Below are 25,921 nucleotides of genomic sequence, written 5' to 3' on the forward strand. Positions count from 1 at the left end.
CCATCAAGTATTGGTATTTGACGTAAACCCAATCGATTATTTGATGCTTACATAATCTGTACCCATCCCTGACATAAATGGATGCAAATTCAGTCACTTGATTTGTGATGGGCATGTTTTGGATGTGACATACATATTAATCAAAGCGTCATCTGTCATCCCTTTTAACTGTGTGAGGTCCATGGATGCGCAGATGCATCAAAGCATACTTTTGTCATGTTTCTATTAATAGATCAGTGACGGAATGTCAAGAAGACTATTTTGACCACTTCCTGAAACCAGAAATTCTCATCTGTAAAATTAATCTCTCTTCTAGTCAGTCTTTGCCTCACAGCCAATCTTCAAGGCCAGAGAATGTCCCATGGTCTGTGCCCTCTCTCTGCCTGCTGCAAGACGCTCCACTCTGGCTGCAGCATCTGTTAGTGTTAGATCATCACTCAAATGCACTCAAAGGCTCATAAACTCCAAAAGAATGGGTCTGTTGACCTGAAAACACTTTTTTTTTGTCTCAGAGATGAAAATCATTGTGGAAAAACACATGGAAGTATTATTTTCCTCAGGAATGGTGCAGCAATTTTTGCATTTTTTTTTCAATGGCAGCAAAGGAATTATATGAAAGAGCATGTAAGTGATATTATTTCATAAATATACTATTTTAGAATGTTACTGATCACTGCCATGTAGTTCCCAACAGATGGTGTTTTTTATGATTATACATGTTTTTAAAATTGTTTTCATATATTTCACTGCTTTTGTGTAGAGCCCGACCGATATCAATCAATCAATCAATCAATTTTTTTATATAGCGCCAAATCACAACAAACAGTTGCCCCAAGGCGCTTTATATTGTAAGGCAAGGCCATACAATAATTATGTAAAACCCCAACGGTCAAAACGACCCCCTGTGAGCAAGCACTTGGCTACAGTGGGAAGGAAAAACTCCCTTTTAACAGGAAGAAACCTCCAGCAGAACCAGGCTCAGGGAGGGGCAGTCTTCTGCTGGGACTGGTTGGGGCTGAGGGAGAGAACCAGGAAAAAGACATGCTGTGGAGGGGAGCAGAGATCGATCACTAATGATTAAATGCAGAGTGGTGCATACAGAGCAAAAAGAAACAGTGCATCATGGGAACCCCCCAGCAGTCTACGTCTATAGCAGCATAACTAAGGGATGGTTCAGGGTCACCTGATCCAGCCCTAACTATAAGCTTTAGCAAAAAGGAAAGTTTTAAGCCTAATCTTAAAAGTAGAGAGGGTGTCCTGTCTCCCTGATCTGAATTGGGAGCTGCTTCCACAGGAGAGGAGCCTGAAGCTGAAGGCTCTGCCTCCCATTCTACTCTTACAAACCCTAGGAACTACAAGTAAGCCTGCAGTCTGAGAGCGAAGCGCTCTATTGGGGTGATATGGTACTACGAGGTCACCAAGATAAGATGGGACCTGATTATTCAAAACCTTATAAGTAAGAAGAAGAATTTTAAATTCTATTCTAGAATTAACAGGAAGCCAATGAAGAGAGGCCAATATGGGTGAGATATGCTTTCTCCTTCTAGTCCCCGTCAGTACTCTAGCTGCAGCATTTTGAATTAACTGAAGGCTTTTAGGGAACTTTTAGGACAACCTGATAATAATGAATTACAATAGTCCAGCCTAGAGGAAATAAATGCATGAATTAGTTTTTCAGCATCACTCTGAGACAAGACCTTTCTGATTTTAGAGATATTGCGTAAATGCAAAAAAGCAGTCCTACATATTTGTTTAATATGCGCTTTGAATGACATATCCTGATCAAAAATGACTCCAAGATTTCTCACAGTATTACTAGAGGTCAGGGTAATGCCATCCAGAGTAAGGATCTGGTTAGACACCATGTTTCTAAGATTTGTGGGGCCAAGTACAATAACTTCAGTTTTATCTGAGTTTAAAAGCAGGAAATTAGAGGTCATCCATGCCTTTATGTCTGTAAGACAATCCTGCAGTTTAGCTAATTGGTGTGTGTCCTCTGGCTTCATGGATAGATAAAGCTGGGTATCATCTGCGTAACAATGAAAATTTAAGCAATGCCGTCTAATAATACTGCCTAAGGGAAGCATGTATAAAGTGAATAAAATTGGTCCTAGCACAGAACCTTGTGGAACTCCATAATTAACTTTAGTCTGTGAAGACGATTCCCCATTTACATGAACAAATTGTAATCTATTAGACAAATATGATTCAAACCACCGCAGCGCAGTGCCTTTAATACCTATGGCATGCTCTAATCTCTGTAATAAAATTTTAGGGTCAACAGTATCAAAAGCAGCACTGAGGTCTAACAGAACAAGCACAGAGATGAGTCCACTGTCCGAGGCCATAAGAAGATCATTTGTAACCTTCACTAATGCTGTTTCTGTACTATGATGAATTCTAAAACCTGACTGAAACTCTTCAAATAGACCATTCCTCTGCAGATGATCAGTTAGCTGTTTTACAACTACCCTTTCAAGAATTTTTGAGAGAAAAGGAAGGTTGGAGATTGGCCTATAATTAGCTAAGATAGCTGGGTCAAGTGATGGCTTTTTAAGTAATGGTTTAATTACTGCCACCTTAAAAGCCTGTGGTACATAGCCAACTAACAAAGATAGATTGATCATATTTAAGATCGAAGCATTAAATAATGGTAGGGCTTCCTTGAGCAGCCTGGTAGGAATGGGGTCTAATAAACATGTTGATGGTTTGGATGAAGTAACTAATGAAAATAACTCAGACAGAACAATCGGAGAGAAAGAGTCTAACCAAATACCGGCATCACTGAAAGCAGCCAAAGATAACGATATGTCTTTGGGATGGTTATGAGTAATTTTTTCTGTCATGAAGTCATTACTAGTTAAAGTTAATGGAATACTCAGCTCAATAGAGCTCTGACTCTTTGTCAGCCTGGCTACAGTGCTGAAAAGAAACCTGGGGTTGTTTTTATTTTCTTCAATTAGTGATGAGTAGAAAGATGTCCTAGCTTTACGGAGGGCTTTTTTATAGAGCAACAGACTCTTTTTCCAGGCTAAGTGAAGATCTTCTAAATTAGTGAGACGCCATTTCCCCTCCAACTTACGGGTTATCTGCTTTAAGCTACGAGTTTGTGAGTTATACCACGGAGTCAGACACTTCTGATTTAAAGCTCTCTTTTTCAGAGGAGCTACAGCATCCAAAGTTGTCTTCAATGAGGATGTAAAACTATTGACGAGATACTCTATCTCCCTTACAGAGTTTAGGTAGCTACTCTGCACTGTGTTGGTATATGGCATTAGAGAACATAAAGAAGGAATCATATCCTTAAACCTAGTTACAGCGCTTTCTGAAAGACTTCTAGTGTAATGAAACTTATTCCCCACTGCTGGGTAGTCCATCAGAGTAAATGTAAATGTTATTAAGAAATGATCAGACAGAAGGGAGTTTTCAGGGAATACTGTTAAGTCTTCTATTTCCATACCATAAGTCAGAACAAGATCTAAGATATGATTAAAGTGGTGGGTGGACTCATTTACTTTTTGAGCAAAGCCAGTAGAGTCTAATAATAGATTAAATGCAGTGTTGAGGCTGTCATTCTCAGCATCTGTGTGGATGTTAAAATCGCCCACTATAATTATCTTATCTGAGCTAAGCACTAAGTCAGACAAAAGGTCTGAAAATTCACAGAGAAACTCACAGTAACGACCAGGTGGACGATAGATAATAACAAATAAAACTGGTTTTTGGGACTTTCAAAAACCAGTATAGTTTTTAGTTATAGCGGCCAGCCGATATTATTGGCCGATATAAGCCCTTTTAAAAGTACTCACTATCAGCCAAAATTTTGCCGATAAAATGCCAATAATTTCTCATAAACAGAACAGTTACTGAAATAATGTTTGTGTCGGCAATGTAAAATGTCCTTGCACCGTTTGTCCAGTAGATGGAGCTCTGACTCCATTCAACTGAGAGCTGCTTACACTCCTGCTTAAATGTGTTCATCACCGGCCCCCGTGGTTCACCGTCACACTGCACTGATCGGCTGACAAAAGCATACAAGTAAGTTTATAAAGATGTTGTTTGTAATAACTTTGCGATTACATTCACTCTATTCGTATACGGCAGCTGGGACCAAGCTTTACTAAATTGTAAATAACTTTGTAATGATATGAGATAGAAACTTCCTTTTTTTTGCTGAAAAGTTAACTCCGCAGACTTTCGATCCACTGTCGGCCATCTTGGTACTCCTCATAGAAGATGTGTGATGACGTGCGCAGTGTGAGTGTCCAATCGGAATTGGTTCTCTGTCACAAGGTTTTCCAAAATCCAATCGTAGGCCAGATTTACCCCACGTGATATGGCAAAGATCGTTTTCAGGAGTGATATCTTACTAGTTGGCCTGTTTGAATAGCCCCCTAACTGCTCCAATTGCATTTTTGCATTTTTTGAACTTGAAAATTCTTTTCTGTTATAAAGTTAATCAATATGAGGTCAAAGTTTCAGCTTTTAGCTCATACCTTTTTTGTTAAGGGTCCAAAAAAGAACATTTTATTAATTACAAATAAATAATAATAATATCGGCTGATTTATTGGCTATTGACAAATCAGCCGATTTATCAATTATCTGCATTTTTTTCATCCAAATATCGTTATCGGCATCAGCCTCAAAAAATCCATATCGGTCAGGCTCTACTTTTGTGACCTGAAGACTTTAGTAACAGTTCAACCACATGAATAAATATATTGTTTTTGTTTTGTTTTGTTTTTCTAAAAATATTCTTCATATTTTCTGTTGTAGTGCCAAATTATTTCTTTTCGACACTTCGCAATACAAATATATATCTCACATTCAGGAGACCTAGATTGTTTTGAATATTTTGATGTGCAACACATGGGCATTATACTAAAAAAAAGTACATTAAAAAGAGAATTACGGAATTATGGTACCATAAAGAAAAGGCCCTTGGACCCCTGAGGATTTAGAGACAAGTTCACCAACCAATGCCAACCAGTGCATAAGACAATATATCAAACAGGTGGCATATGTGCAACACAGAAACACCTGTCAAAGAAATCACAAAATGCTGGAAACCATGCAGATGCTGTGGTTGCTTCCAGAGCTGGATAAACACTTGATTAAACAACTGCAATCTGTAAAAATTCATTCTCAATATGCGGAATTCTTCCCAGTCCAATCCTCCATACGACATGAACATAAGAGCCCCATCACACTTAGTACGAATGAGCAGGAATCAAGCAGAATCAGCCAGAATGAGAAAAAAGCAAAACTTTGAGGTGCAGTCGGGAGGGACAGACAGCCAGACAGCCATGTACGAATGCCGTTCAACTACTTAGAATGTGGGCAGATCCCGCCTCGAATGAATCGTGCACTTCCAATGCATATGCTTATGAATGCAGTTCAGCTGTAGCTGGAACACAGAAGGAATATCCAGAGTGCTGTCAGAATGTACTGTAGTAAGAATAACAAGAATGCCCTTGAATGCCATGCGGGTGTGGGTCAGTCACGAGCGCTGTGGTCCGCTATCTTTTGGAGACCTGCCGTGTCTTCCTGTTGCCTGGTATATGCATCCCAGTACACACTTTAAACACCACAAATACATGGCCCGGGATGTGAAATCTTTTAAACATTAGTAAAACACCTCCGCTGTACCTGACCGCACCTCATTTTGAGAGGAAGATGCCCATGGGTGTACAGATGAGTGTATGTGTACAGCACTTGCATTGCGCTGTGCGCTGCTTTGCGCCAAGGTTTGATTTTAAAGTCGATGTGAGACATAGTATTAGCTTGCTCTAACTTTATCCTCTTTTTCTTTAAAAAAACACTCCACCTCACTAGCTGTTTGTTCCACTTGTTTTCTAAGAATTCACTATTCAAAGCTCCTCATATCTGCGCTCGCCACGCTGAGCTCCCTCACGCTCAGCTTCCCATCTCCTTCCCTCTTTCTCTCCTCTCTCTTTTCATAGCGTTCCTCAACTCTCTCAAACCTTTCTCTTACAGGATGGATCTACAGTTTTTATTCTGCGTCTCTGTACCTGTGTGTGTCTATACAGGATGTGTGTGTCGTCGTTTCCGCAGCGTGTCCATCAGCCGTCTCATTATGGCTGTCAGTTTTTACATCCCTTTGCCTCATTAAGCACCGCACACAGCCACTGAGGACAGCAAGCCCCAACTCCCGTGTTAATTTACCCTTCTGTCTGTGCTGTCAACCACCGCCCCCCCACATACACATACACACACAGAGTGTGTATGTCTTGTGCTAGATGCTCTATATCTCCCTTATCACACATTACCTTGTTTCCTTGCATTAGTGCTTTCCTTCCTTTGCCTGCTTTGTCCTTCATCCCCTATCCATTTATACTCCTGGGAAGCAGAGTTCCATGCACTCTTCTCGCTTGTTCCATTCTCTTTTATCACTGTGGTGATTGAGATATTGAGAAGCTTTAGACATGTCCTCTCGTCTTCCTCTTGCTTCCATTTTGCTGGTTTCCCTGAGACTTGTCTCAGACTCGTCTTTCCTCTTGTGTGCCTCCAGGTGAATGAGATCTATCACGACCAGTCGCTGGGAGCAAAGATCAATGTGGTGCTGGTGCGGATTATCATGCTTGGCTATGGAAAGGTAAGACACAACAGGATACGTGTTGTGCTGAGAAGTGTTTCCTGGATAGGCGATGCCTTGTCTCTGGCTTTTGTTGTTGTTTTGTTTTTTGTTTTGTTTTGCTACAATTGCTTTTAGTGTCTACTGTAAGCACAGCCAACAGCACTGCCACACACACTCATCAGTACGCAACTGCTGCCCGGAGCCTGTTATTCCAGTGGACTGAGCAAGAGAGGAACTAAAAGCATGCGGCATCTCAGGGGAGTGTTTTCAAGTCGCACACCTTCACAGTTCAGCACCAAAGCACACAAAAACCCCGGCCTGTTATGCAATCAGCCTTCCTCCCAGTACAGTAGACTGCAGTACAGGATCATGGGAAGTCCAGGAAAAGATAAACAATCAATGTTAACCCTCCCTTATTCATAAACAGACCGGACAGACGCGTAGCATCCTTTTGTGCTCCACTGTAACTCTATCTGCCTGTCTGTGCTAAAGAGAGGAAGAGATGAAGAAAGGGAACGAGAGATGGAGCGGATAGACGAGGGCAGGGTTTACCCCACAGGATGACAGAAATTACTTTACTGGTAGATATGTGCGCTGTTGTAGACTAATTATTCTGCTGTAGCCTTATCTCTTCTGTCTCCATGTCTACAGTCCCATTGGAGCTCCTAAGCAATCTCTCTCTTGCTCTCTCTTTCTGTCATACACACACTCACACACACACACACACACACTGTCCTGCATTGGTCATTCTGGGCCAGCCCTTATGGAGCTTCAGCCAAAGCTCCGGCTGTCCATCATCCCCAATTACCGTGGCAACAAAGCTGCACCCAGACAGCCTGCAGATTGGCTATGGGACCCTGAATACAGGCGCACCCACACTCCCACGCTTATACACATTGAAGCACAACATGTACATGATACGCCATGATGAGCACATGTGCATCTGAGCAACTTGTTTCATGCACACAGTTACAGTTTGTGCACGTGGACAAGCACCTGGTGAACATGATCTGGCACATGTACAGTGCACCCTGTCTGAGGCGTGTTTGTGCAGACTTCACGTCGCATCACATGCAAAAGAGGCAGACCATATATGTCTTGAGTGCAGCACTCTCACACATCATGTGCACGTGTATCCTTAGCTGTGTGAATCGACTGTATTTTGTCTACACCTGAAAACTGCAAGGAAAGAACACATTCGAAGAGAGAGAGAGAGAGAAGGCTGGAGGTACATATGAGGGTGAATGTATGGAAGGAGGGGAGCAGCTCCTTAAAAGAGGAATAGCAGACTGCAGATCCTCATCCAGCACCATGACCCAAACCCTTTTGGTACCCTCCTGGAAATGTTCTGCTTCATTTGAATCGTATGGCTCAGATTCTATCTGCTCTTCTCAGTACCAACATGTGTTTATGACCGTTCTGTGTTGCAAAAACTCATTGCATGTAACATAATGTCATGATGCCAAACTCTGTGTCTGGCAACAAGGAAAACAGCTACACTGAGTAAAAACCTATGTAGGCTTACATTGATCCCCATGGAACATTGATCAGAAATTGATAAAGATTCAAACTGATCAGCAGAATTGATAATGGCAATATTGATACAATTTTATCACTTCCTATCCCTATCTCAGAGTAGAACTGAGCCAAGGTGACATACTGATGTGTCTGTCAAATGTATAGAAAATGTTTTTGGATTGAAATAGTCCATCAGTCAATGTAAATATTTAAAAGAAATTGTCTAAAATCTTCAGAAATGCATTTAATTTATACTTAGCTGGTATAAAATAGGAAAAAGCTTGTTGCCAGTTTTACTGAGGTGACTTATGGTGTTTCAGGAGAAAAGGGACCTTTAAAAACAAAAGCAAAACAAAAATCATGCCCCAAATTTTTGTCACATTGTTTATTTGTTGATATAGTCTCTCAGCGTCACTAAGTTCATTCATTCATTCATCTTCTACCACTTAGTCCAATTAAGGGTCGCGGGGGGCTGGAGCCTATCCCAGCAGTCATAGGGCGCAAGGCAGGGTACACCCAGGACAGGACGCCAGTCTGTCGCAGGGCCACAAACAGACAAACAAACACAGACACACACACCTACGGAACACACACACACACATCCACCTAACCCGCATGTCTTTGGATGTGGGAGGAAACCAGAGCACCCGCAGGAAACCCACACAAACACGAGGAGAACATGCAAACTCCACACAGAAAGGCCAAGGGAATTGAACCCACGACCTTCTTGCTGTGAGACAACAGTGCTAACCACTAAGGCACCGTGCTGCCCCATCACTACGTTGCAGTATAATAATTATTGTGATCATACTTTCCTTGCTCCTTGTGTCCTTTATGAGCCCCTTTGAGGTTCTCGTCCTCACCTTCCTCATCATCCTCTGATTCTACTAAAGTTGTATTTCGTCTCCTCCACAATGACACAATTCTATACAAGCCAGCATACAGCTGGTGCAATTTTCATTAACATTTGTTTGAAGATGGTCAAAATATTATTTTAAGAATGTATTTAGCTTTTTTCCCCCTCAATCTGAAACATACAGATGGAACTTTTTGACATGTGATAAGCCAGTTGAATTCAAAACGAGAAAAATCTGCGTTTTATAACACTCCATTTATTGGATATCAGCAAACCATAAAATCATGACAGAAAAATTGGAAACAACAAATTTTGTGTTCAACATATTCCAAAGATGCATTTTAGTACTGTTTCAAAAATTCTACCCACAATTTATATAACATTAGCAAATGGACTAAAAAGGATAAATAAAAAAAATGGTTGAGAGCCATGGTGACAACTTAGTATGTCAAAACTTTTAATGCCAACTGGAATAATAGACTGAGTTATGGAAGCAGTCCTAGGAGGACACATGGATCTGACTACCCTCAGGGCACAATGGTGATGAGCACAAACATGAGAGATAAACATAAGGGATGTCTTGATGTATAAATTTGTGCCACAAGGTCTCATTAATAGGCTGGTATCTTCTGTATTTTTTTTTTATTCAATCATTGTTTTGTTGAGGGGCAGCACGGTGGCTTAGTGGTTAGCACTGTTGCCTCACAGCAAGAAGGTCGTGGGTTCAATTCCCGTGGTCTTTCTGTGTGGAGTTTGCATGTTCTCCCCATGTTTGCATGGGTTTCCTCCGGGTGCTCCAGTTTCCTCCCACTTCCAAAGACATGCGGGTTAGGTTGATTGGACTCTTTAAATTGTCCGTAGGTGTGTGTGTGGATGTGTCTGTGTTTGTTTTGTCTGTTTGTGGCCCTGGCCCGGGTGTACCCCGCCTCGCGTTCTATGGCTGCTGGGATAGGCTCCAGCCCCCAGCGACCCTTAATTGGACTGAGCGGTAGAAGATGAATGAATGAATGAATGATTTGTTGAGATTGCATGCTATATTGTTGTTTGTGAGTACTTTGTGCATGTGTTGCAGGCATCAACAACTCACAGGATGAGCTGACAGTGTGCAGCATTATGACACTGCCCCCTACGGAGCTAAATGATGCATTGTTGTATCAAAACTGATATTTCAAAAAGTTTTAATCCACCGTTTGTGCACAGTGTAAATTTCTCTAACTCACTCGCTCTCTTTTTCTCCTCAGTCCATGAGTCTGATAGAACTGGGGAATCCATCACAGAGTCTAGAGAATGTGTGTCGCTGGGCCTTTCTGCAGCAGAAGCAGGACACAGGGGACGCGGAGTATCATGACCATGCCATCTTCCTCACGCGACAGGAATTTGGCCCCACGGGCATGCAAGGTAATGAGACACTTAGAACTGTAACATACACACACTCACACACACAGAAAAACAAATCAGCATGAGCAGTAATCATTCTCCAAACCTTTTAAATTATTAGTTTAAACCTAATAATTACACATAGAAATCTGCCCTCAGTCTTCCCTTTGCTTGGTACAGCTGCACAGTGCGAGGTGGGTTTGGTGGTTGGTGGTTTTCTGTGCAGCAGAGCGCAGGCTAAAAGGCAGGCCCAGGGGAGAGGCCTCTAAAGGCAGTGGCCTAGCTTTCCAGAAACCCTTCAGCTGCCCTTGGGGTCAGCCTTCAGTAGCAGAAAAATCAATAGGCACAGCAGGGCCAGCCACAGTGCCACAATTAAAGGCACTATGGGACACAGCAGCACACCGGGAGCTGTTAACCGGCGTATGCAGAGGAGGAAGGAGATGTGTTAGGATGAGGTGCACATTCATTTACTCTACATGTGTACGTGTGGCTCTGACTGTATATCTTTCATTCAAGTCAGTGATATCTACATGTTTACAGCTCTTCTGTTTGGTCTTCAGCACACGTCTCCACTCATCAAAGTGATTTCTTCAGCTTTTGCTTGTATATTGTTGTGTGGATAATTCCCACTTTGTGCATGTTATGAAGGTAATTTCAAAAATGAACTAGAATAGCACTTGGTACACATAAAACAAATCTCTCTTGTTCTTAGATATTATCACTGTACTAATGCCAAACTTTTTTTTTAATCTTTGCCAAGGAGGTAATGTTGTTAGTGATGTCTATCTGTCTGTTTCTTTGACTGTTAGCAGGATTACGCACAACCTACAGAACTCATTTTCATGTAACTTGGTGGAAAGGTGGGGTAAAGGGCCAAGGAGGAAACCATTAACTGTTAGAGTGGATTACATGAAGGGGCAGATCCAGCAATTTAACACTATGAGACAGGCAGTTATAAAAAAAAAACAAAATGCCTGAACCTGCTACCTTAATCGGATCCACTCCAAATGTTAAGGGTTTCCTTCTTAGCCCATACCTGTCCCTTCCACCAAGTTTCAAGAAAACGGACTAAAGTGATTTTTGCAAAATCCTGACAAAAGTCAGTCAAACAGACAGCCAGCACTGCAGACATTCAATTCAATGCAATTTGTTCATTTCAGTTTATTAATTTTATATAACACCAATTCACAACAGTGTCACCTCAAGGCACTTCACACAAAACAATTAAAAGAAAAACCAAGATGAAATGAATTAAAAGATTAAAAAAGCACAATTAAAATATTAAAAAGCACAATCAAAGAGTAAAAAAATGAAAAGCATAGTTACACAATATGCTAACCATAAGAATGAGAAAACAAGTGTGTCTTGAGTCTAGACTTGAAAGTCTTCACAGAATGTGACTGCTTTATTGACGCAGGGACATCATTCTACAGAATGGGTACGATAAGAAAAAGCTGTATGACCCACAGACTTTTTATACACGCTAGGGGCACAAAGTAATCCTGCATCCTGCGAACGCAAAGCCCGGGCCGGTACGTAGGGTTTAATTACATCAGCTAGGTCAGGAGGTGCCAGTCCGTGAACAATATTCTAGTAGCAGAACCTTAAAATCTGATCTCACAGAGACAGGAAGCCAGTGAAGAGACGCCAAAATGGGTGTAATATGGTCAAACTTTCTACTTTGTGTTAAAAGTCTGGCAGCAGCATTTTGAACCAATTGGAACCCCTAATGCTGGACTGCGGTAACCCAGAAAATAGAACTTGCAATAATCCAATCTAGAAGAGATAAATGCATGGATCAAGGTCTCAGCATCAGCCATAGACAGGATGGGACGAATCTTCACTATATTTTGCAGATGGAAGAAAGCAGTCCTTGTAATATCTCTAATGTGGAGGTCAAAGGACAACGTAGGATCAAAAATTACCCCAAAGTTCCTCACTTTGTCCGTATGATATATGACACACGAGCCTAGGCTAAGCGCTAGCTGGTCAAATTGATGCCAATGTCTCACTGGACTAAGAACCATCATTTCAGTCTTATCAGAGTTTAAAAGTAGGAAGTTACTAGACATCCAGCTTCTCACTGATGCAAGGCAATCTTCGAAAGATTTTATGTGGATGAGATTACCAGCAGTTATCAGCATGTACAAAACATTACCTCCTTTCTGGTGGCAGTAATTAAAATGTGCACTTGGAGAGTACCCACTTCAGCTGGAATACTAACACTGGCCAACGCAGTTTTTCTTGGATGGAGTTTTTCAACGGATTTTGTGTAATTTGGGGGCACTGAATCCGAATCTGGTGTTAGTTTTTGCCAATCGTGTTTTTGAGATATGAAAACATATTTCTCATATCAAGCATTGAAGCAAAAGCTGCAGTCTTGCCCACCTCTTTGGCGCCATAAACAATATTACAGCTCTTGTACATATTTTGCAAACCTGGTTTAAAAACTATGCTTTTGAAGGTGCTTTGTGCATGATTAGTGGCATCAAACTCGTAAGTGAATGAGCAACGTTTGTGTCATCCATCAATACGGACCATGCAGACTGGAAAAAAAACATGATTTGATAGAGGAAATCTGAGCTCAGATTCAGATTCAGCACCCTAAAATGACCTTAAATCAGTTCTCAAAGTCCATGCAAGATTTTTTTTTTTTTTGACCAGTAATTGTCATGATTTCACCAAAAAGACTAATTCCAAATGGATCCTAAAAACATTTCTGTCTTCTTCAGTCTGTCCACTGTAGCATGATTTTCCATCTTTCTTTTTTGGTGTAACATCCTTACTGCCTTCTCATTACAAAGTCCACTCTCGGTGGTGATGTTCTTAGTCCATGCTGTTTTTGGATGGTGTCTTCTGTTATTTGTAGCTTCTTCTGCCTTATGAGATGGCCAAAGTATTTCATTTTACATATTTGATTCATTGTTCATTCCATGTAACTGTTTCATTTGGGAACTTTTCCTGCCATGAGTTTGGTAGCATCCTCCTGTACATCCACATTTCATATCTTTGTGCTATAGTTTCCTTTTACCACCTCTTGTAATAGGCATTCTCCATATGTCTTTCTCACGTTTTACATATTGTGTTGGTAAATTTCAAAATCTCACTCCATGTCTGTAAATAGTATTATTGCATTTGGTTGGTTTATTCTTTAATATATCATGACTTTTGTTGTCTTTCAGCTTGTCTTCATCACATGCTCTTTTTTCTGACTCATTTATTTGATCTGTTTTTATCTTGGAGTTGTTGGTTTTGAGCCAGTGGAACTGTAATACAGAATTTTGGCACAATCTGTTCTTTAACTTTTTAGTTGTTGCCTACACATCCAGACAGGCATAAGGCCCTATCGTACACCCACAGTGCAGCGCACAGAGTACAGCACAGTGCAAGTGTCATCGCCAATTTCCAACTAACACAGTTGTTATATTCGCACTCAGTGCCCATGTTGTGTAAGCAGCAAGAGCGCCTGAGCTCATCAGTGGACCCACGGACGTGTTTGTTTTAAAATCAGGTGTGGTCAGGTGCAGTAAGGCAACTTTATTAATTTCTTCTCCTCAGGGAGCTTTGGTGCCTGCTCCCATAAATGATCTGCTCATGCATGCTGCATACAGATCCTTTTCCTCACCACGGAACCTTTCACTTGAGTCTAAATAGCAATGCAACAGGTTGCAGCACAGCTTTTAAAGGGAATGACAGGTGAGAATCTGATTGCTGTAATTTACACCTCACTCAAAACACACCCATAGTGACTAAATACAACACATTTGGGCCCTGTGCTTTGCTCAGATTATATGCTGTGTAAGATCCCCCGACACTTGCACGACTTGGATGCACGCACTTGCACGCACATCGTGACGATCCCACCCGCTGTGTTCCCACCTGGACGCCGTGCTTTGTTCCACCGGCTGCCACGTGCTGTGCTCTGGACCCTGCGTACGAGGTCTGTCCATAAAGTATAGGTCCTTTTTATTTTTTTCAAAAACTATATGGATTTCATTCATATGTTTTTACGTCAGACATGCTTGAACCCTCGTGCGCATGCGTGAGTTTTTCCACGCCTGTCGGTGACGTCATTCGCCTGTGAACACTCCTTGTGGAAGGAGTCGTCCAGCCCCTCGTCGGAATTCCTTTGTCTGAGAAGTTGCTGAGAGACTGTCGCTTTGTTTGATCAAAATTTTTTCTAAACCTCTGAGACACATCGAAGTGGACATGGTTCGAAAAATTAAGATGGTTTTCAGTGAAAATGTTAACGGCTGATGAGAGATTTTGAGGTGACACTGTCGCTTTAAGGACTTCCCACAGTGCGAGACGTCGCACAGCGCTCTCAGGCGGCTTCATCAGCCTGTTTCAAGCTGAAAACCTCCACATTTCAGGCTCTATTGATCCAGGACGTCGTGAGAGAACAGAGAAGTTTCAGAAGAAGTCGGTTTCAGCATTTTATCCGGATATTCCACTGTTAAAGGAGATTTTTTTAATGAAAGACGTGCGGACGGGTCCGCGCGTCCCGCGACGCTCCGCCACAAGAAAAACACCTCTGTTGGAAGCCTTAAGGACAAGTTGGAACATGTCCAGCTGTTAAACAATTTCTCATATACTCACTCCACTGAAAGCCATCAAAAGCCGCCTGGATTTTACAAATGGTTATCAACACGGAGGTGTTTTTCCTGTGCCGCCGCTCCGCGCCGGCTGCGTCCCGACGCGCGGACCCGTCTTTCATTAAAAAAATCTCCTTTAACAGTGGAATATCCAGATAAAATGCTGAAACCGACTTCTTCTGAAACTTCTCTGTTCTCTCACGACGTCCTGGATCAATAGAGCCTGAAATGTGGAGGTTTTCAGCTTGGAACAGGCTGATGACGCCGCCTGAGAGCGCAGCACGACGTCTCACACCGTGGGAAGTCCTTAAAGCGACAGTGTCACCTCAAAATCTCTCATCAGCCGTTAAAATTTTCACTGAAAACCAGCTTAATTTTTCGAACGATGTCCACTTCGATGTGTCTCACAGGTTTAGAAAAACTTTTGATCAAACAAAGCGCCAGTCTCTCAGCAACTTCTCGGACAAAGGAATTCCGACGAGGGGCTGGACGACTCCTCCCACAAGGAGTGCTCACAGGCGAATGATGTCACCGACAGGCGTGGAAAAACTCACGCATGCGCACGAGGGTTCATGCATGTCTGACGTAAAAACATATGAATGAAATCCATATAGTTTTTGAAAAAAATAAAAAGGACATATACTTTATGGACAGCCCTCGTATATAAAATAATTATTTTGTGGTGGATTAATCGTTTTCTCTGTGAGTTAGCTGTTGAAAACAGTTCTAATCACTTCCTGAATCACAGAGGAGCACTCCAGCAGCAGCCATTCGCACGCACTGAACGAGACAAAGAAAGCATTTGGAGCCATCTAAAAAGGTCATTATTTGTCATGTTTACATTGTCATGGCTTGATAAAACAGTTGAATGTTCTTTCCTTCTTGTGTGCAGCTGTAAAAGTATGTTTATGATAGATTTAACATCTCGTTATAATCGTTCAGACGAGCTGCGCTCTGATGCGGTGCGCTGACACAGCCACTCACACTGTTCACTTCTTCTTTACTCTCCTGCACAACACAGTACATGCAAGTGGGGGCATCAAAGTCATGCAAGTGTCAGTGAGCCTTAAGTAACAAAGTAGAGATGGACATGCCCATTTGCCTACGATCCTATGATTCTTACAACATGTTCTATAGATTTTCAGGTTAGGGCCCATAATCTCTGCCCTCCTCTATCAGGTGTGGAGGTGATTAATGCTTAACATTCTATTTCACTTCTGCCCACATGTTTGTTGGATTGTTTGCAAGTTAACTCAAAATCTAAGGGCCCTGTCCCAGTGGGGAGAGGATCAATTGCACATGAATTGAATACACAAATTACGGGCGTTCGTTGTCGTCCGCAACAAAAATGGCCAAAAATGACAAATGTCCCAGTATGAATTACGGATATATTAATAATATATAGCGAATATATGATGAACAATCACAGTTATATAACGCATGTAGTGAGGAAACTGATCTGACACTTTGAGATTATCACGGCAGTATTACGGGTGTATTATGCATGGCATCTGCATTGCGGTCATAAAATAAGCACACTCACTCCTTTCAGCATCACTATTCACACCAACAACACAGGCTCTGAAGCATTTGCTGGACTTGGACAAGTTGATCACAGAGTTAATGTTCATTTTGTCATGCGAGGGTTAACCGTTCATGAGTTTGGGGAGCAGGAGGGGGGAGCCGTTCGGGTGTGAGACGGTGATTTTTTTTTTTTGTTTTTTTTGTTTTTTTTTTGAGAGTGTCACACAGAAAACAGACTTCAGCGTGAGTTGTGGCTAAACAGCAACTCTTCCTTTTGTTGGTGTTAAATAAAAGTCCTGGATTGCAGCCGCTATTACGTCTTTGTGGATTTACACAGCCGGACCGGCACTGACTGGCAGGTATGTCACTTTCTGCCACATATAGTGCTTTGGGTTTACGTGACGTGTTTGTTATGCATTCACAGATTGTCCGCAAATCAGCTGCAAAGCAGATGTAATAAAAACGCTTTATTCGTGGCCAATTTGTATGCATTCACTACAACATATTTTAGTTTGTGATGTGTACATGATGGGCACGCAATATATCTGTTTTACACACTGTCCCGGTCCGCTGCCCAGCCGCAAATCCCTGTCAGTTGCAAATATCAGCGGATAACGGCAGATATACAGTGCATTGAGTGAGTATGTATTGTGTATGAATTGAGTATATATGGAGTATGTAAGGCGGATATCATCCGCATCCAGATTTTTGAGCTACTCAAAAATCCTTGCTGCGGACATGCGTGCCTCTGCGGATGATCACAGACATGTTTGGAATGACGGCCGACTCATACAGGCATGTTACACGGATATTGCGGATGTTTGTCGAATATGGGCCAGTTTTGTGCGCAATCCATACGCAAATCCTCCTAAACGCCAGTGGGACAGGGCCCTAACTCAAAAGTTGAGTAAAGCCTCAGCCCTGACCTGGGATACACACATTACAATAATTACATTAAGTGAAAGGGTGACAAAATAATTAACATTGCAGAATTTGCTATTATGGGCTTGAGTGGAGGTATCGCTACTTCTACAGTATAATTCACGTCTCTACCATTGATTATTTTGCTCATAAAGTGCCACATGCAGTGATTCTGAGTTGCCCTTGTTACACAGAAAGCTGACTATGTATCTCTCTTACCTGTTGCCTAGGTTATGCCCCTGTGACAGGCATGTGTCATCCGGTGAGGAGCTGCACTTTGAATCATGAGGATGGCTTCTCCTCAGCTTTTGTGGTAGCACATGAGACTGGACACGTGTAAGTGCATTCTGTAACCATGTCTGCAGGAGCACTGTCTTTGTTTTGCTCTATCTGCCACTTTAGCTGCAGACAATACTTCCTCCCACACAATTCTGATTTGGCTCCTTTCTTTTTATTTATCTTCTCATCTACTCCTCTGCTTCTCTCTCTGGCCAGGTTGGGCATGGAGCACGATGGCCAGGGGAACCGCTGTGGAGATGAGGTGCACATGGGCAGCATCATGGCCCCGCTGGTGCAAGCTGCCTTCCACCGGTTTCACTGGTCCAAATGCAGTATGCAAGAGCTGGGACGCTACCTTCAGTGAGACACGCCCACATGCGCGCACACACACACACACACACACACACACACACACACACACACACACACACACACACACACACACACACACAAAATAATGACATTATAATAACTTTTAAAGTTCAGTATTGACAGACAGATTTTAGACTAAAATTAATTAGATTGGTTTGTACTTGAAAATGTAACATTTTACATTCCAGGTTATTTTACCTTACATGCCAATGTTTTGTTCTACAGACTGGTTCAGTGCTTTATTTGTAGCTTTGCTAACAAACAAATCAAAGGGCCGTGTTTTGCTGCATACACTGTTCGGCCATATCATTGTAACCACCTGCCTAATATTGTATAGGTTTCTTTTTTGCCGTAAAAATAGCCCTGATCCATCGAGGAATGGACTCCACTAGATCTCTGAAGGTGTGCTGTGGTATCTGGCACCAAGATGATAGGAACAGATCCTTTAATTCTTGTATGCTGCGAGGTGGGGTCTCTCTGGAATGGACTTGTTTATCCAGCACATCCCAAAGATGCTGGATCGGATTGTTCAGCTTTGGTTAAGAACTGACCACTACAGATGAAAAACATCCCACAAGAGTTGCCGTTTTGGAGTTTTGGTCTGGCTCACAATTTGGCCCTTGCTCAGTTCAAGGCCCACCATGTCCCATTCTCCTCCTACAAACTGAAGCTGTATTAGAAAAGCCAAAACAATATCTTGATCCCCATACATAGCCTCCCATGGTGAGTAAAATGGGAGCAGCCCAGAGAAATCTTACGTATTGGGATTCAGTTTGCAATAAGTGACAACTACATTCAGATTTTACACGAATAGTTAGTTTAAAAGCAGTATGGTCATGATAATTCAACAGAAAAAGGATGTTAGTTTCACTGGTTTAAAATAAAAAAAAAATCATATATAAATTACAACAGTTTTATCCCATAAAAATTACAGGTTGTTTATTTATTTGTTTTAAACAGGATTATTTTTGGCAACCACAGCTACCAATTGATTTTTTTTAATAAAACCTTTTTTTTTTTACAATGTTGCATTGACAATTGACTCAGGCTGTCGCTGAATCCCATCTTGTCCCTGTATTTTAACTCACATGGCTCAAAATCCTAAATTGTTTCCAGAATAGGCGCATTTTGATTGTGTTGGTGATACAAGATTGTGAAACCTTTAGTTGAATGCTGAGGAACAAATTTACAGTGGTGCAGAAGAAAATCTGTTTTGTGACTTAACTGGAAGAAAAGTTGAAATGGACCTTAACAAACCTACGCTAAACAGGCAGTAAATGAAAATTATTATTATATTATCTTTTTTACAGTTCCTATGATTGTCTCCGGGATGATCCTTTTGACCACAACTGGCCATCGCTGCCTCAGCTTCCTGGTTTGCACTACTCCATGAACGAACAGTGCCGCTTTGACTTCGGGGTGGGCTACACCATGTGCACCGCGGTAAGACATCTCAGTAGTCTGACATTGTGAGTGACACACTCTAGCACACTCAATTCAGTAGTTACAGTTTAGTTTCCAGAAACTTGTTGAAGCTCTGACATAATGTTAATTATTACGAGTCATAGGTTAACTCACTTTGAACTCAATCTGATGTTTCTGAGCTTTAGGGAAAAAAAACACCAGTCAGGGTCACAGTGTGACAGGTGCATTCATGTGGCAATTGTTGAACTCTTTCAAAGTGACACGACCCCACCGTTGACATCTGTCTCTGATCTCCACAATAAAATCAGACTCACACATATAGCAGCTATTCATATTCTTCTGATGTCCTCTGCTTTCCTCTCCTGGCCACTGGTGGGATTGACATCTTGCTTAAAAGCAGGTAATTGGTTTTGACAGCTATTGCTTTTTCCTAATTCTAATAATAATTTACACATTTTCTTGATACCACAGTGCCTTTACATGACCCAGACACATGCAGTAATATTTTGCTGGGGAGAAAAAAAAAAGCATTCCTCACTATAGACGAACTTGGCGACACTCACCTGCAGCATCTACTGTTCTGTGTTACACTCACGCTTTCTATGACTGTGAAGCCACTGTGGCACGCTGTTGGGGAGCTGTTGCTTAATAGACAAACGCTTGTTGGGGGGCTTTGCACACATTGCTAGATTACCCTCTATTTTCTTGTCAAACCCATTCCCCTCAGCTACAAAAGGCGGGCCAGTCAGGAACGCAGGTAAGGTAACTCCACCTCCTGGAAGACATGTGGCCCGTCATTTGTGTTCTCAGATTTTTGTTTCTATTTGTCCACTGAAAAAAGTAAATGTTGCTCCTTATTTTTTGTTTATTTGTTTATTTTACTGTACTTTGGTTCTCTGTTCTATCCATTGTCACATTATGGACACTAGTCTGCAGGATTCTAAAATATTAATATTTTCGGGAAAGAGGCAAAAATGGCCAAAAACTCTGATTTGTTTATTGGTTCAGAGGCTACGGTGCAGCTCACCAGCTGAAATAATAACATACCCAAACTGTTTGCCTGTGAATGTGTATTAAATCACTGCGGTACTGGCAGGAAAAACCTCATTACATTGGCACACTCGTGATTATAAATGAGTGGAAAAGCTTGGAAAGATGTCTTTCCCATTCCACGGAAAAAGGCTGAGACACAACAGAGGCAGTTTTTCCGTGACCAGATTTTAGGATCCTCCAGTCTGATGTCATTGGTGATTATCTGCCACTGTCTAGTCATTGATTGTAACTTGTGCTCTGACCTGCAAAGGTCTGGGGTTATGATGGGTTGGGTATTCTGTGGAAAGGAGGGAGGAGGGCATGACCCCTCAGACACTGGACTGCCGGATTTTTCCTCCCCAGTATCCTCATCAATGATTTATATCAGACAAGGGGAAGAAATTGATCCTGGGGGCATTATAGTCTCTGCGATCTCATCTTTTGGCCATTCAACCGTTGCCCTCTACCCTCTGAACCTGTAACCTAATTTAACTACAGGCTATGTCATTTTGAGAGTCTTGTCTCTCGCTCATCCTTTGGTTTAGTTTGCATGATTGGCTGTTTGTGGTACAGTACAAAGTTGTTGTTTTTCACTGATAAGAATATTAATGTTGTGGTTACTGTTCTTGTAATATGTATTTTATCATTTTCAGTATCCGGTCTCATTTCAGCTGTGTTATGATGGCTGAATGGTGTCGTTGATGGTCAGATTGTTATCCACTGTGTGCAATCGGTGTTACAGCTTGTCATTGTAAGGAGTCTGTCTCTGTGCCCCGCAGTATCGCACGTTTGACCCCTGTAAGCAGCTGTGGTGCAGCCACCCAGACAATCCCTTCTTCTGCAAGACCAAGAAGGGACCTCCCATTGATGGTACCATGTGTGGGAATGGGAAGGTATTCCAGCACTGCCATAGACAACCTGCCACTCTGCATTTTGTCAAGACTAGGGATGGGTATTGTTAAGATTTTATTGATATCGATGCCATTATCAATTCCGCTTATCAGTCCGATTCCTTATCAGTTCCCTTATTGATACCTCTTGTGAATTTTCTGTGTACTAAAAGTAAGCTTTCTATGTCAACAACATTTTATTGAGTCTTAAAGTAAGTAAATATGAAATTGGCCACTGGATCCTTGATCTCTGGACATAAATTAAAATAAACAAAATCTGTAGTTTTTGTCAAAAGCAATTTTTTTTTTTCTTTTGGCATTATTGTCTTTCCGTACCTCTGAGCTGAGCTCAGCCGGCTCTTGCACGACAGTGCACGACGTCTCATTTTGGGAGGAAAAAAAAAACCATTTTGATCGATTGCAGTTTATTTTTTGAATTACAACGTTTGGAAAGAGGTGTCATCATTTAATTTAAACAGCGATTCCCTTTGAAGTTATTAATTCCGACCGGACTCTGTCTCAGCAGAGAGCCGCACAGCACTTGGAGCTGTACAAACGGAACAGAGGACGAGTCTCTTTTCTTTCTCGCAACAAGACAGGAGTCCCAGTTAGTGACTTTAATCCGCACAAAAGTGACTCATGATTGTCATATTTTGATGGCTTTGAGAGGGGTTAAGATGCGGAGTTGCCACTTCGGAAAAGCATCAAAGCAAAGGGTCGGAGCACTGTTTCATTGCTTCAAGCTTCAAAGCAGATCTGCACTGCAGAGAACTGGTCATTTTCCCGACAAACACACCCAAAAATAACGGCCGCTCTGAAGGACTGATAAGGGAATCGTTAAACAAAAAGACTATTGATGCCGGTGGATCAAATCATTTCTTAACGATACCTGAAAAGAACCAGTTCCCAATACCCAAGCCTGGTCAAGACACATTATCCAGTTGAACCTTTAGACTTTTATTTAAACACCCATATTGACTGAGGAAATAATTTATATCTAATAATAATATCTAATAATAATTTTTATCTGGATCTTGTATTCTTGGCTCGTTGCAGCATTGCTTTAAGGGTCACTGCATCTGGTTGACCCCTGACCTCATTAAGCAGGATGGAAATTGGGGATCATGGAGTGAGTTTGGCCAGTGCTCCCGCACCTGTGGTGGAGGAGTACAGTTTCGCACACGCGACTGTGACAATCCGAGGTACGAAAGAATGTTTACGTTGGCATGAGAGAGATGAAATAACTAGAAATGATTGATCCTGGAAATTATTCCAAATTTAGCTGAAGCCCCCCCACCACCACCACCACCACCACCACACACATACACACACACACTCTGGTTAGCACTAACTGCAGCAAGGTAGTTGGCCCTGTTAACATTAGATATAAAACACAGTTTGTCTCTTTTAAGTGTGGTTTTCTGGGGGGAATAAGATAGAAAATTTGCTGACCTTTACTGTTCAAATACAAATGTGACTAAAAACACCCCCTTAGTATTGATGCTTCTTTTGCACTGTCAACCTTCCAGACCGGCCAATCAAGGCCGTACATGCATAGGCACTAGATACCAGTTCCAAATGTGCAATACCAATGAGTGTGAGGATATCTACAGCGACCCCAGAGAGGAACAATGCCATGCTTGGGATCCTCGTTTTGACATCCACAGCAACAAGCACCAATGGCTGCCTTATGAACACCCAGACCGTGAGTACACACACATATTTGGAAAATGACAGATACAACATTGGCACAAACACCCAAGAAAAAACTCCAAACTGATAGTGATGTTAAATTATTTGAAAATGCACCTTGTCAGGTCAAGTCTGGGAGCATGTGCTGGTGCCTTACATCACCATTTTCAACATACTATGGAACCGCCTTGAGTCCTGGAAGACAGCCACCCAGGCAGAGAACCGATCTATCCCCACCTTCCGAAAGTAACCATCAATCTACCACAGTCAGGTGAAGCGTGGGTATCCTCTCGGCCTTCACCTGGGTGCTGCGTCATGCCCAGATGACCATACCACGTCTAAAATATTACAGCTGACACAATGTTAGTGGTAATGGCTCATGCAACTATTATGCCATGAGTCATTCCAAAGTCATTCCAGTGGTACCCAAGGATCCTCTGAAGAGTTACTAAAGACAGCTATCACCTTAGGCCACTGGTCTAAGTTTAAAGATGTGTCAGGCCCCTAAAGACTTGGTCTTTTCTTCTCCTGCAATGGTACTGGCCTTGGCATTAGCATTGGCATTGACACCTCTGTCCATGGACTATGAATTAGAAGAAGAAGAATTATGTGCTATATACACTCATCCTTGAGGCACAGTAGTGCTGATGCTTATCTCTGGATTCTGTAGCAGGAAGTCTTTGACTTCCCCTGAACGGTACATCAGTCCAACTCAAGTTTTTTCCCTAGCCAAGATTAGTACCCATTTGGACTGAGACAATGCTCATTAAGTGTCTTGTCCAAGGATGCAGACAAGGACCATGATTGGGAATCAAACCCTAATGTACATGTTAGTTCAGCTCTTTGTCCATTGACCTACCTGCTCCACATGTGTATGTATGTACATATGTATTCCAGTTTATGTTAAGCACATCTCTGTGGATGAATTTTGCTGGCTACAAATAATTTTTTGAGTATTTTTCTTGTAATCTTTAAAATGTCTAAAAATTTTGCAAAAATGCCACTATTTCCAGTATTTTCAAAGTGTATTTTCAGCATTTTATCCGGATATTCCACTGTTAAAGGAGATTTTTTTAATGAAAGATGTGCGGACGGGTCCGTGCGGACGGGTCCGCGCGTCGGGACGCAGCCGGCGCGGCGGCACAGGAAAAACACCTCCGTGTTGATAACCATTTGTAAAATCCAGGCGGCTTTTGATGGCTTTCAGTGGAGTGAGTATATGAGAATTGTTTATCAGCTGGAGATGTTCCAACTTGTCCTCAAGGCTTCCAACAGAGGTGTTTTTCCTGTGGCGGCGGCTGCGAGACGACGCTGCAATCCGCCTGCACGTCTTTCATTAAAAAAATCTCCTTTAACAGTGGAATATCCGGATAAAATGCTGAAACCGACTTCTTCTGAAACTTCTCTGTTCTCTCACGACGTCCTGGATCAATAAAGCCTGAAATGTGGAGGTTTTAAGCTTGAAACAGGCTGATGACGCCGCCTGAGAGCGCTGCGCGACGTCTCGCACCGTGAAAAGTCCTTAAAGCGACAGAATCACCTCAAAATCTCTCATCAGCTGTTAAAATTTTCACTGAAGACCAGCTTAATTTTTCGAACCATGTCCACTTCGATGTGTCTCACAGGTTTAGAAAAAATTTTGATCAAACAAAGCGCCAGTCTCTCAGCAACTTCTCAGACAAAGGAATTCCGACGAGGGGCTGGACGACTCCTCCCACAAGGAGTGCTCACAGGCGAATGACGTCACCGACAGGCGTGGAAAAACTCACGCATGCGCACGAGGGTTCAAGCATGTCTGACGTAAAAACATATGAATGAAATCCATATAGTTTTAGAAAAAAATAAAAAGGACCTATACTTTACGGACAGACCTCGTATGTGTGTATGGGGGGGGGGTCGATACTGCTTACCTTTGACTTTATATAGTCAACTCAGTGTTCAGTTTGTATTTGATTGTTCATAACACTTTTCCATCTGTCACACACAAAGGGTTTTATGATGACACACACACACACATTGATGTCAGCATGATGCCATGGAAAGTGCTTAATTGCACACCAGGAGCAACAAGGATTTAAGGATCTTCCTCAAAGGCACCACCATACTCAGTTTAATGTTTAACCTCCAGGCCAACACCTCTCCTAATGAGGCATCACCTCGGACATAATGCAATTATTAAGTCAGGATACAAGTTGGAATACTTTGACATTTAAGCGATCTTCTGTTGTATACTGTATTTTGTATTTTGGGACAGGTCTTGATAAAATAGCAGTATCCTGACAGTTTATGATTTTTTTTTTTTTTTTTTTTTTTTTAAGCATTGTAAAATGTATGGAGATGCATGTGGTCTAATAGTTGGTCATCAAATGTGGTGGCAGAAAATATGAAGATAAGGGGGGTTTTGGAGGAGTTTTATGTGTAGGTTGTTTTTCTATAATGGTCATCTGGCTGTGCTACTGAGTCTGATTACAGCTTTCAGGCATGTCTACACCCTCTAATAAAAACAGACCATGCCTTTGAAAATCTCTTTTAAACCAAAATTCTTTGAACGTGTCTCCATGTGAGCTTCACTAGCCACTTGTTTCTCCACTGGGCTGCTAGCAGGGAGACGGTTCCAGACCGTGCCTCGTTAGAGCGTATCGTGTTCACAATGAGATCTAAATGTAAAGTTTTCCAGTTAATCTCTCAAATTGTCCGAAACATTGTTGAGAAGCGTGTCCATACACCTGTCAAACCCACACCGCCATCTCTAACTGTTGTAACTGCTATACTGATAAGTATTAAATTATCCACCAACTAAAGGGCAGCCCGAGAGGAAAGTGCTGAGCTGTGGCCACATCT

At 41.9% G+C, this 25,921-nt stretch overlaps 1 protein-coding gene across 2 annotated transcripts in view; it reads left to right on the forward strand.

Annotated features, from left to right (window-relative positions):
- Positions 1-25,921, forward strand: part of LOC117519913 (A disintegrin and metalloproteinase with thrombospondin motifs 2-like) — a 549,951-nt gene that overhangs the window by 506,716 nt on the left and 17,314 nt on the right. Inside the window, exons 5-13 of one of the 2 annotated variants that reach the window (XM_034181185.1) lie at positions 6,534-6,617; positions 10,215-10,371; positions 17,621-17,726; positions 17,886-18,029; positions 19,352-19,484; positions 20,194-20,223; positions 21,278-21,391; positions 22,445-22,590; positions 22,918-23,093. In XM_034181185.1, the coding sequence (XP_034037076.1) occupies positions 6,534-6,617; positions 10,215-10,371; positions 17,621-17,726; positions 17,886-18,029; positions 19,352-19,484; positions 20,194-20,223; positions 21,278-21,391; positions 22,445-22,590; positions 22,918-23,093 (1,090 nt within the window). The remainder of the gene's footprint in view (positions 1-6,533; positions 6,618-10,214; positions 10,372-17,620; positions 17,727-17,885; positions 18,030-19,351; positions 19,485-20,193; positions 20,224-21,277; positions 21,392-22,444; positions 22,591-22,917; positions 23,094-25,921) is intronic. The other variant, XM_034181186.1, reaches the window with a different exon arrangement.

This window comes from Thalassophryne amazonica, chromosome 11, assembly GCF_902500255.1.
Source record: "Thalassophryne amazonica chromosome 11, fThaAma1.1, whole genome shotgun sequence".
NCBI classification, from domain to species: domain Eukaryota; kingdom Metazoa; phylum Chordata; class Actinopteri; order Batrachoidiformes; family Batrachoididae; genus Thalassophryne; species Thalassophryne amazonica.